The sequence below is a fragment of the Empidonax traillii genome, unplaced genomic scaffold (assembly GCF_003031625.1).
Source record: "Empidonax traillii isolate 1590-97213 ecotype Southwest subspecies unplaced genomic scaffold, ASM303162v1 scaffold388:size1278207, whole genome shotgun sequence".
Lineage (NCBI taxonomy): Eukaryota > Metazoa > Chordata > Aves > Passeriformes > Tyrannidae > Empidonax > Empidonax traillii.
Genome location: NW_020955581.1, coordinates 440,072 through 451,336, shown reverse-complemented (window position 1 = coordinate 451,336; position 11,265 = coordinate 440,072). Strand labels below are relative to the sequence as shown.

General features: G+C 38.6%; 1 protein-coding gene across 3 annotated transcripts in view; it reads left to right on the top strand.

Moving 5' to 3' along the window:
* PDZRN4 (PDZ domain containing ring finger 4) overlaps positions 1–11,265 on the top strand; it is a 242,520-nt gene that overhangs the window by 194,910 nt on the left and 36,345 nt on the right. For all 3 annotated transcript variants that reach the window (XM_027893442.1, XM_027893441.1, XM_027893444.1), the window contains 2 exons: positions 3,482–3,735; positions 5,248–5,350. In XM_027893442.1, coding sequence (XP_027749243.1) covers positions 3,482–3,735; positions 5,248–5,350 — 357 coding nt within the window. The remainder of the gene's footprint in view (positions 1–3,481; positions 3,736–5,247; positions 5,351–11,265) is intronic.

Genomic DNA, 11,265 nt, shown 5'->3' with positions numbered 1-11,265 from the left:
AGTGCAGTGAATTTTCCCCTGGACCACCGGGGGTTCAGACTTAGCAGTGTGTTTAATAGCAGGGCGGAGCAGAAGGAGGGAATGTGAGGGGGCGGCGGAAAGTGTCCATTAAACAAAAGCTTAATCAAGCAGGGCAGGAGGATGGTTTACTTGAGAAAAGATATATTCTTTACTTAACATTCACAACTTGCTTGTGGATTAATTAGCCCATCTGCTACAACAAATGTATTCCCATGTCTTTGTGTTGACTGTTAAAAGTGACTGATTTGTCTATCCACTTAAAATAGTACCCTGGATTCCACTGAAAGTAACCTTTCCTAGGCAAGGAATTTATTTAATCATCCACTAAGAACCTGTAAATGGCTTGCTGTAAATAAGTGCTCAGCTGTCTATGGCTCCCAGGGTAACTACTTGTGAGTTGGGGGATAATGCAGAAGGCTGAAAATCCTTAAAGAAGCTGCATGAAGAGAGCTTCCAACTCCATCTGTAGTACTGGCTTTAGGTTTTAAAAAAAACTCTCCTCAGCCCCAAGTGGGCAGGACAGCTGCCAGCACATAGTAATTCAGCCATAGATTTTCTTCTGAGAAAGGCTGCATTCATAAATTATGTGACCTTTATGCAGATCGAGAAAGTGTGTTGATGAACTTCAAGTGGGAATATAAGCAAGTATTGGGTCCAGTGTGCTTGTATTTCAGAGGAAACCAACATAATGGATGGAATGTTTTCAAAGTCTATATAATAAATAGGCATTTAAATGAAAATAGAGGTCAACCATAGGTTCCCAGGATAAATGAAAATGTGTATCTTTTGTGATTTTTTCACATTCATGTGATTTTAAAATATTATTATTCTTTAGAAATCAAATTTGCATGTAAATGGCATTGTTGTGAATTTATGTCTATTTCCATAAAGTAAGTGATAAGTATTGACTGATGTGAATAAACAGAGCTTCTGGTTTAGGAAAAGAAAAAAAAAAAACAAAACCACAAACAAAACAAAACAAAAAACAACAACTAATATGTAATTTTGTATTTTGTATCTCTTTGATTTGCTGATGTGAATCTGTGATAAAATGGTCGGTTTGAGCCAAAATCCATGTGGTTCAGCTGGGATACAGAAGAATTGTGTGTTTTATACTTGAGTAGGGGAAAACTTGAAACAGTGCTATGTGGTATTTATTCCCACGCATTTACTTCTAGGAGAAACACCATATAGTTATCCGAAGCTTTAAAAGTATCAAAAGGGGTTTGGGAGTTAGGAAAGTAATTTTTCTATTCTTAGGGTCTTAGGAATGAGAGTTTGTCAGAGAGTCTATAGGACACTCTTGTTACAAAAACTGCAGAAACTCAAAAATTGTGTCCTTGGTAGGATCTGAGGTAGAAACAAGAATGAAGCAGAGATTAGAAATGAAGAGTGACTAGAAGACCCAGGCTTGAAGCTTTATCTCTAATTGCCTGTTAGATGGGGCTGAGTCTGACCACCGTGGCAGCATAACTTATCTTCCTGAAAGTGTTTGCAGAAGCACTCTCCTTGGGTAAATTTCTTTGGTTTCCTTATAACATAACTTGTTCTTTGACTGCTCTGGCTCTTCCTCTTAGATATGACTCATACTTTTCCATGTAACTTAGATTATTGTAACCCAAGGTTATAATGTGATGGATGATAATTTAAGCAATAAAATTATAACATTAATAAAATTCTAACATTAAATCTTAATATTTTCAGTCATTGCAGAAACCTTGAACTTAGGTGACCAAGCTAGTTGCTGTTCGTATTACCTGATCACTGTCTAGGCTGCAGCAGTATGGAACTTCTGAATATCCCAGGCATACAGCACAGGGAATTTTGAGGTTTTTTGTGTATAGAAATCTGTTCAAAATTTTTTGCCTTCTCATCACTGCAGACAGCATCAGAATTAGGTAGAAAGATTGGCTAATCTTTGCACTGGTGGCTGTTTTACAGTCCTCATTTTTACATGTCCTCATGGGTGATATGTGATGAATAATGTGGACATGAAATCACTGCTTCTTTGGAAGTTGTACCACAGGAAGGATGGTTCTGCCTTGTATTTGAGCACATACCCTGTAAATGTATTGACTTGATATATACGTGTAGTTAATGCTCAACAGTATAATAGTCATGCACACAAACAGACAGGACTATGGCTGCACATGCTGCCCCAAATTGTTGCTGAAGGCTGCTAAGTTACTGAGGCTCTTTTAAGTTTGCTGACATTGTTCTTGTTTGAATTTCTCTTTTTTTGGACAAGGAAGTTCCAAGAATTTCTTGAATGAAAGAATGATGTGGCAAGTAAATTTTTGTTTCAACTAGAATTTGCAAATGTTGGGGAAAAGTCAGTTATGTGGTCTGTACCATTTTTGCAGAGGATTTAGTCTTAGTTCATTAAGCAGTCTTATGACTCTTTGTCTATACAACAAAGTTTAATTGGAGATGAACTTTCAGTAGAATCCTATTTCTGATTTGCTACCAGTGTAGAAATTTTCCTAGGTATATAAATCTTAATCAAGTTTTGGTATCTTCAGATATTCACAGTTCTTACTAGAAAGCCCTGCCTTTCTACCCCATCACAGGATCACCTCATTTCCACAGCAGCTCACAGCAGTTAGGTCCTGTACAGCAGTCAACAGTGATTCCATTGCTCTGGAAACGGTGTAATAGTATTTTCTCTGTACAAAGGCTTAGTTGTTGTCTACCATTGACGAATTGGCCTTCACATTTTGTAGTGAGCTGAAATCTTGCCCTAAACACCTGAATTCATAATAATTTAGCATAATCCATCCTTGCAGTTACCTTTTTTAATAGCCTAAGGCCTCATTTAGATTGGAAGGTTTATTATTTTCCTGTTCATAGCAGATTATTTATTCAGTTGGTTTGTTTTAGATTTCTCTTTCCTTAAAAAAACAGCAACTGACTACATCAGTCAAGTCACTATCTTTGGTCTTAATGGTTGTATAATAGCCACAGCAGATAAGTGACAAAACATTGAAAATTGACCTTGTTTCTTTTTAGACATCAGAGACATGTTTACTGACATCTGCATTATTAACAATGCTATGCCTGAAATCCTTAAAACATTTGCATGCCACAGAAAATTATGAAAATCAAAATTAAAGGCACCCCTCCTTTTTTATTTGTATTTTATGAGATGCATAACATAGCATGAGATAAATATTTTTACATTACTTTCTGAATATTGTAGTTTCTTTGCTGTGTTTGGATTCCATTAGATGGGACAATTATGGAAGGGTTCTAACCATTTCTAATTTCTTGCAAAGATTAATGAATTTGTTTCCCCTCCCAGCTATATCTTCCCTCTTGCATGTATACCAGAATATAGTCCAGTCAATGTCGTCAGGTGGATTGACGTACTACACAAGTATTTCATTCCCCCGTGTTTTACATCCATATTTTTATGCTCCCTTTTCTCTAACCTTTGCTATATTTTCTTGTTTTTCTCTAGGTCAATGGGAAGGACCTCTCCAGGGCCACTCACGAAGAAGCAGTGGAAGCTTTTCGCAATGCCAAGGAGCCAATTGTGGTTCAGGTTTTACGACGAACCCCAGTTAGCAAAGCTCACAGTAGCTCTCAGGATGTTCAGCTTATGGATGCCAGCACTCAGACTGACATCACTTTTGAGCACATTATGGCTCTGGCCAAACTAAGGCCTTCCACACCACCAGTTCCTGATATCTGCCCTTTTCTACTTTCAGACAGGTATGATTCATGTTTTTCTGCATTTTACCTGTGGGATTGAGGCATTGCAGTGGTAGCTTGTAGCCTTCTTTTGAAAAACTGTCAGGAACACTTTAAATAAATTACAAATGTCTTTGATAACCACCGTCCCATTCATACTTCAGTGACAGTTTTCCTAAACTCTGCTTGTGGATTAGAACTACAGGAAGGAATCTTGGCAATATTTGCTTTATGTTCATGTGTTTGTTCATCATAAACTAAGCCCTGGTTAAGAAGAAAAACTATTCTGGGTTCCAGAGTACCAACAAGGCTTCTTCAAACCTAGAAGTCTTGCTGTTTTCTGTTCTTCCAAATTTATTTAAAAAAAATCAAGGAAACAAATTATTTAATATGAAGGTCCCCTTATCAAAACCAAAACAATTCCAAAAATATATAGATCAAAAACTACAGTTTCACCTGTCATATGGCAAATTGAATGAATCAAATTATTCATTAGTTCAATTCTTTGGAACAGAATTGGATGCAATCACCAGCAGGTAGTACTTATGCATAAGTAGGGTGTAGGGTTCTTCCTCTTTTGACTCCACTGCATGAGTAACATCATGTAGTGAGTGACCCTAGATGACCTTACAGACCCTCTGTCTGTAGCCAGCAAAATTGTGATAGTCCTAGAGCTTTTTCACTGACTTTATATCATGTTGTGCTTCTGTTCAGAATTGATGCTAATGGAGAATATATCACTTTTGACTTTGATGTAGGTCTATTTTTAGAAATTGTAGGTAGGATGGATTGAGCTTACTGCCAACTGCTGCACAGCAAGGGATGTGTATTTTTGAGTTGTTACTGGATATTGCCAAACTGCAGGCTACAGTGATTGAAGTTCCCATGCCCTCAGCATGGAGAAGATAGATCCACACTGAGTGTTTCATGGTTGGGATCCAGCCTTTGGTCTAAAGCTGTTGTAAAGACTTCATTCTTTGTGTACCAAGCCCATTTAACCAGTGCAGTTTCCTGACATTTGTAAATGTGTGGTTGCTCAAGTGCACTTCACCACCCTGTTACCACTTTAACAGAAGAGGATAATGCAAATTGGTTTATGTGAATTCTTGAACAGTTTGTGAGCCTGGTGTGGGTTGTAGATCGTGGATGTTCAAGACTTTGACCAGAACTAGTGAGTTGCCCCCAGCCATGATGCAGCACGTGAATTTTGGAGTTAAGTACCTTTATGTGTAAGAAATCCCAAATTGTCACAATTAAACAGTTTGACCCAAACCAGACCCTTTTAAGAAATCACCCTGTGTCAAATATGACAAAAAATGAACCCAGAAAAATTAACTCAGCCAGAGCATGAGCTTTTGAAAAGAAAACAGCTCATGCTGCTGCTTTGTAGAGTTCCTTTCAGGCTGTCATGCCATTCAGAGTGGCGGTCCTGAGATGAGAAAACTGCAAAGAAATGTGGGGTTTTATCATATTTTAATTTAAAAAAACCCTATTGCCTCATCTACTGTTGTTATACTGCTTTGTTCCACATAGCTGCCATTCTCTTCACCCGGTGGAGCATGAATTTTATGAAGGTAATGAATATCTTTCCAGCCTGCCTGCTGATGCAGATAGAGCAGAGGACTTTGAGTATGAGGTAAGATCACTGGCACACTTCAGCCTCTCTTTCTGTTATTACAGATATGGCATTTACACAGCTGATAGCAGGCTTCTCTCAGAAAAAGAAGAGTGGGAATACTTCTTAAAAAATTGGCACCAAAGACTATTTTATCTTACACCTATGTAATGTCACAGGATTTACTGGGGTTAGGCTAAATATATGAAGTATAAAAGCAGAATTCTGCAGTGGGTGACTACATACAAGTCTAGGAGGCTTATTAAATATGTTCCCTCTTCATGCAGTGAAGAATTAAAAATGGTCACTGGAATTTTTATTGCTTTCCCCCTGCCTCTAACTTTAAGAATCAATTGGCCTTATATCTTCTGCCTTAGAGATCAGTCTTTCAGATACTTGGATGTGTACTTGAGCGTTTGTAAGATGCTTCAAATTGGAAAAGTAATATAATTTCTGTTACTTACTCTTTGATATTTGACATTGTAAGTATTGCATTTGTAAGAAATTGTACTCACTACCACAAATCTTCCTTTTCTGCTAATGTGTTGCACTCTCCAGTGACAAGGGTGGATGTGTTTCTGAGTCACTAGAAAATATGAGGCTTCCAAAAATGATAACGTGATTAGTGATGTTGCTCTTCATTAGATTTTCATTTCAATATCTAAATAGTCTGCTTGTCATTCAGTCATTAGCTTTTCATGTTTTCCACTATCATCCAGTTACAAAATATTTATAGGGACAAGCATAAGAAACAGATGGTTCTTTTTATTATTAAACAGTGCTGAGTCTTTGCATAGGTTCAAGTTACTGTATTTTAAATAAGAGTGGTTATAAATAATTAAATATCTTTAATACACGATTAAAAGCATCCTATCCTTCTGTTTGCTCCACCTTAAGAAACCTTTTTAAAGGTTTCATATAACTGGATGACATTTGGAAATTAAATGCATGGCAAAAGCTTTGGCAAATATGCAGTGAGTTCACTTTTATTGGTTTTAGCAGCTAAGATGCTCAATTGCAAGTTCAGCCCATTGTTCTTCTAGCAGCCTGAGGAATATGAAGTTCTTCCCCCAGGAAGCAGAAAAATCAAATAACATCTACTTAGTGAATCTCATCAGAACAAGCAAACTTATATTTGAACTCCTCAAAAAGTCATTGCTAGGGATTTTCTCTTTCTTCCCAGTTGGGTTTTATTGTGGTATCTTGCAGCATAAGAGTCTCAGAGTTTAAGTTCTATTTTGACTCCCCATGTGTAATATAATATTAAACTTCTCTGTCAAGTGTGTTTTGTCATGCTACTTGTTTCTTAAATGTAATAGAAACTAATTTTTTCTGGTAATATTTAAATATAAATTAGTAATGTAAGCATCTAGAAAGAATATTTTTAAAAATGGTTAAATAAAAATAATTTTCTCCATTTGATCAGAATAACAGTGGCAATTTTTAAAGGCTTTACCTGGTGAAATCAAATCCTCTTTGTGGACATTATTAATCCCTAATAATGGCTGGCATAAGCATTGTGACAACAGCAAATGTTTTGGCAGGTTCTCTGTTGCCTGTAATCTCTACTAATCACACCATCATAATCATTAGTTTGCTGTCAGCTGTGATTCAGTTGCCCAAGGCAAGTTCACTGAGCGACTGAAATAAAGTGTTTCAAGTGAAATTTAAATAGGAAAGGAAATGTCTAGACTCCTTTGAGAACAATGCTTTCTACTAAATGTGATAATTTTCTAGGAGAAACAAAAGGATCTCAGAACCTTTAATTGACAGAGCTCTGAACATGAGAGGCATTCCCAAAATTTAAGCTCATATGGTAATATTATGGTTAAGATTACTCATTATTAAGCTCCCATACCATAAGTAGTGAGCTGGAAAAACTGAGAGCATTGTTCTCAGAGCTAAATATGTCCATCCCCCAAAAAATCTCAGAGTCAAAAGTAGATTCCTAACTCCTATTGCCAGTCCCGGGAAGAAGCAGCAGGACAGTGCAATGGTCCAACACTGTCACAGTCTACAGTAGTACTGGCTTAGGTGGGAGCCCCTGGTGGTCTAGGGGTAAAGGCGCTGCACTGTCACTGCAGAGACCCAGGTTCGATTCCCGGTCAGGGCCACTCCCCGGGCAGATGGAGCTCGTTAGCCCTGTAAGGCAATCCATCTACGTCCTGAGGACCTCGCTGCCACCGTCCAAGCGTGCTTGGCCCCGGCAGATGAACCTCAGGATTAAAGGGTGGGCTCAGTTCCGCGCACACTGTGTCTCACCTAAAAAATCCAATGCGCAGGCTGGAAGGTGGAAAGACCTTCCCCGGTTCTTCATTCGCGAAGACTGGCCATTACATTACTTACTGGCTTAGGTGTACCCTGCTGTGACCACTCAGTTCCTGTATGGAAGGACTTGCCCTGATGTTTTCTGACCCCTCAGTTATGTCAATGTTACTGTGAAACAGTTGTGGGAAGTAATACAATATTTTTTAAAAACAGATTTTAAGAAGGGTTGTTTTTAACCTAGTCCAGCTGCCTGATCTGATTTCCTGCACAGCTGCACAAGTTGCTCTGCTGTGGCACTAGCATCGGGGAAGGGGAAAAATGTTAAGGACTTGGGAAGACAACTTCTCAAATCATCACTGTCCATCCACCTTCTAAAGGTGAAAGCAGAAGGAAGAGGAGGTGCAGAAGCTCTGCTCATGCCACCCTGTGGTCTGCAAGCTGGTTGGAAGAATCAGAGAGTGTTCTCTATCTCACACTGTTTGATTTCTCGTGTGTTTAGGGGAAACACATTTATTGTTATTCCTGTGCTGTATGTAGAAGGAGGATTGTATTAATGGTCCTTGATTTTGTCTTGGTTTTTTTCTTCATGACAGCTTTCTGGTGTGAACTTTAGCTAGTCACACACAACAAAAATCCTTCCTGGTGTCAGGAGTGTTCAGTTTCTAAAATGCATATTAGCATTTCCATTGTACTAAAAGGATACAGATAAGCTGCTCACAGGTCTCCGTGGCAAACTCAGTAACTTTTAAATGGATTAAAAGCCAAACCTGAAGATTTCAGAAAATAATTAAAACAAGATAGTGAGCAGAAAAAGAACTAATGCCAACACCTAATTATGTCCTAGAAATGGTTTGTAAATGAAGAATACATCAACTCTGAGACACAAATGCAAAATACTCAGCCAAATTAGGAAATAAGGAAATAAGATGACTAGCAACTGAGATGCTGTAAACAAGAATGCTTTTTAAGAAAAGGAATATCCTGAAAAACTCTCATCAGTGTGGAACTTGCTTAGAAATACATGCGAGTGTTTAAGTACATGAGTTACCATCATAAGAAACCAACAGGAGGCTCACATACAATAATCTGTACTAGGATATGAACTTGTACTTGCAGTGGATTCGGTAGGATTAGACACTTACAAGACTCTTCTACTCCATTTGTAAGCTAGAAATGCCCAGTGGGTTCTGCTCAGGTTGTCGCAGTGCAGTGAACTCATGCATGAGCCAATTGTCTTGGAAGGATAAACTCCCAGGGAGGCTCATTAGGGTTCATACAGTGCCATACTTTAAAAAAATGTCTGGGAAGGTGATGAAGGATTGCTGATAGCCAGCTTGAGCATCCTTATGTTGCTGCTGCAAAACTTGCCCTAAAAGGAATCTGAATTGTTTGTAGATGTTGGGATGAGGGCAGAGTCAGCATCAGTCAGTATTGGCAGAAAGAGACCAAAAGATTTGCAATTCTGGCATAGCCAGATAATCATGACTTTTAAGAAGGAATTGACTGATTTGTAAATGCTCAGTTGGACTTGTAGTCAGTATCACTGATAGAGAGCCAGAGATATCAGGACAAACCCACCCAGTCTGGCTGTGAGTGGCTATTGTGCTGCTGGAATTACATCTTGATTTTAGAGTATATGTCACACTTGTTGGTACTAATGAGTGAAAGGACTAAAAGCATCACAGCTTCTATTTAATCTGATGTTAACCCTGGCTCTAAAATTTCTTCTTGTAAGAAGAACAGAGGATACTGGTGCTGGAAAGGAGCACATAAGATAATGGATGTACACTTATTAACTAACATTTCTGAACCTACTGTGCAGGAGGCAGAAATATGATCTACTTGGTTTGGATCATTACCAGTAACACAGAAATTAAGGGGCTAGAGTCACTTAAATGGTGGAAGAGTTGAAAAATAGGTAGGAGAAAAACCACAAAGAATGTTGTAAAGACAAAGCTGGTCAAAAGAAAGCATCACTGGTATCTGAATGTGTCCTACATATTCAGTTTTAAGGGGACTGCCTTTCAGTGAGAGAGGCAGAAGGAAATGAGATGTTACAAGCAGGCACAAGTTGGTAGTGTTGTTTAGTCAACAGTTCCTTATCCAAGGGCAGAGGCCTTCATACCGTGCATGTACTGAAGGAGCTTCTGAGAAAAGCAAAATGGGAAATGATTGCTTTCTGCTGGGGGAGTACAGCTTTTAAAAACTCATATATCTCAGATAGGAAAAGATTCTTATTTCCAGCTGAATGCCTCTTGCAAACAGCAAAAGCAGATATCCTTGACAAGGAATAGCAGTGGGTTGAGGTAGCTATGGTTGGATGCATGAGGAAGACTAGGTTGAAGTTTTTTATCAGAATTGAGGGGATTTTTTGGAGGGAGGTTGGATGTTAGCTGATATGGAGGTCCAAAGGAGACTGGAATAATTGCCTAAAAGACTTGCCAACTCTGAGTGTTCTCATTTTTAGGCACAAGTGACTGTTTCAGTACAATGACGTAGCTCTCAGGAGACTGGAAAACCACATCAACGGTCCACCATTCCAGGTTTGACATTTTCAGAGTGAAAAAGGGAGGATGGCAGCCATGCCTGCCCGTGCCTGATGACTTGAGTTTTAATATGTAGCAAAGCTAGTGCTGACAGATTGGGACAGTATAGAGACCAGTACCTGGTAGAGGTTGTTAAGGGTAGAGTTGACCCTATATGAAATTATGAGGTACTCTGATTTTCTTCACTTCAGGTCTTAGAAACCATTGAGCTACTTTATTTTACTTTTTTGCTCATGAAGTTTGTGCTTGTCACTAAATGAACTGACAAGCACATGAGTCATGTGCAGGTGAAATCTTTCTGTGGTCAGTTTTTATGGAACCTTTTGTGTCCAGGCAATGAAAGGATAAGAGTTCTTGCAGGAAACCACAGCCATGAAAGAGCATAGTATTTTAAGAAGATGCCATGTGAGATTTTTCCCTCTTGGAGCATGAGCTAGAAACTACACAGATGCTATTTGGATTCCTCTTATGTTCTAGAAAATAGGACTTCTGGAAATTAGAACATTCACATGTAAAATGCTTTACTCCATCGTCAGTACCTCCTCCTAAGCAGAGCAACCCATAGTGCTCTGATGGTTGGTTAATATCTTTGGGCAAAAATTATTACTCTTAAGATTGTGTTCTGATTTGTAGACCCAAGGGACAGATTTTTCCATCGGAATAAGGAAATAAATATGTGTTTATGCATGTTGAATGGAAGTGCTAATTTATGATTATGCACAGCTGTTCATATAAATGTTTTGATAAGCATTCATAAATCTGTTAACTGTAAGTTTAGATTAGTCCCTCAAGTTTACTGCTGGCCTGATCCAAACCTGCTGAAATTGCTGAGGTTTCCTTTTGACGTGAGCATTTCTGGATCAGATGCTGTCAGCTGTTTTCACAAACAACTAAAAGTGAGCCATGAAGAGAGATAAGCTAGAAACCTTTTGGAGTTGGCTATGAGTAAGGCTTTTTGTAGACTTCTTTTCGCTGGACACTTAGAAGTTGCATAGGGGGAAATTTTATCCTGTTCTCTTTGTTTCTCTTACCGTATCTGAGCATTGCACTAGATGCAATGCTGCAGTAACACATTGGTTCACTCTTCCAGTAACACTCATCCCATTCTGATGAGGGAAGGCA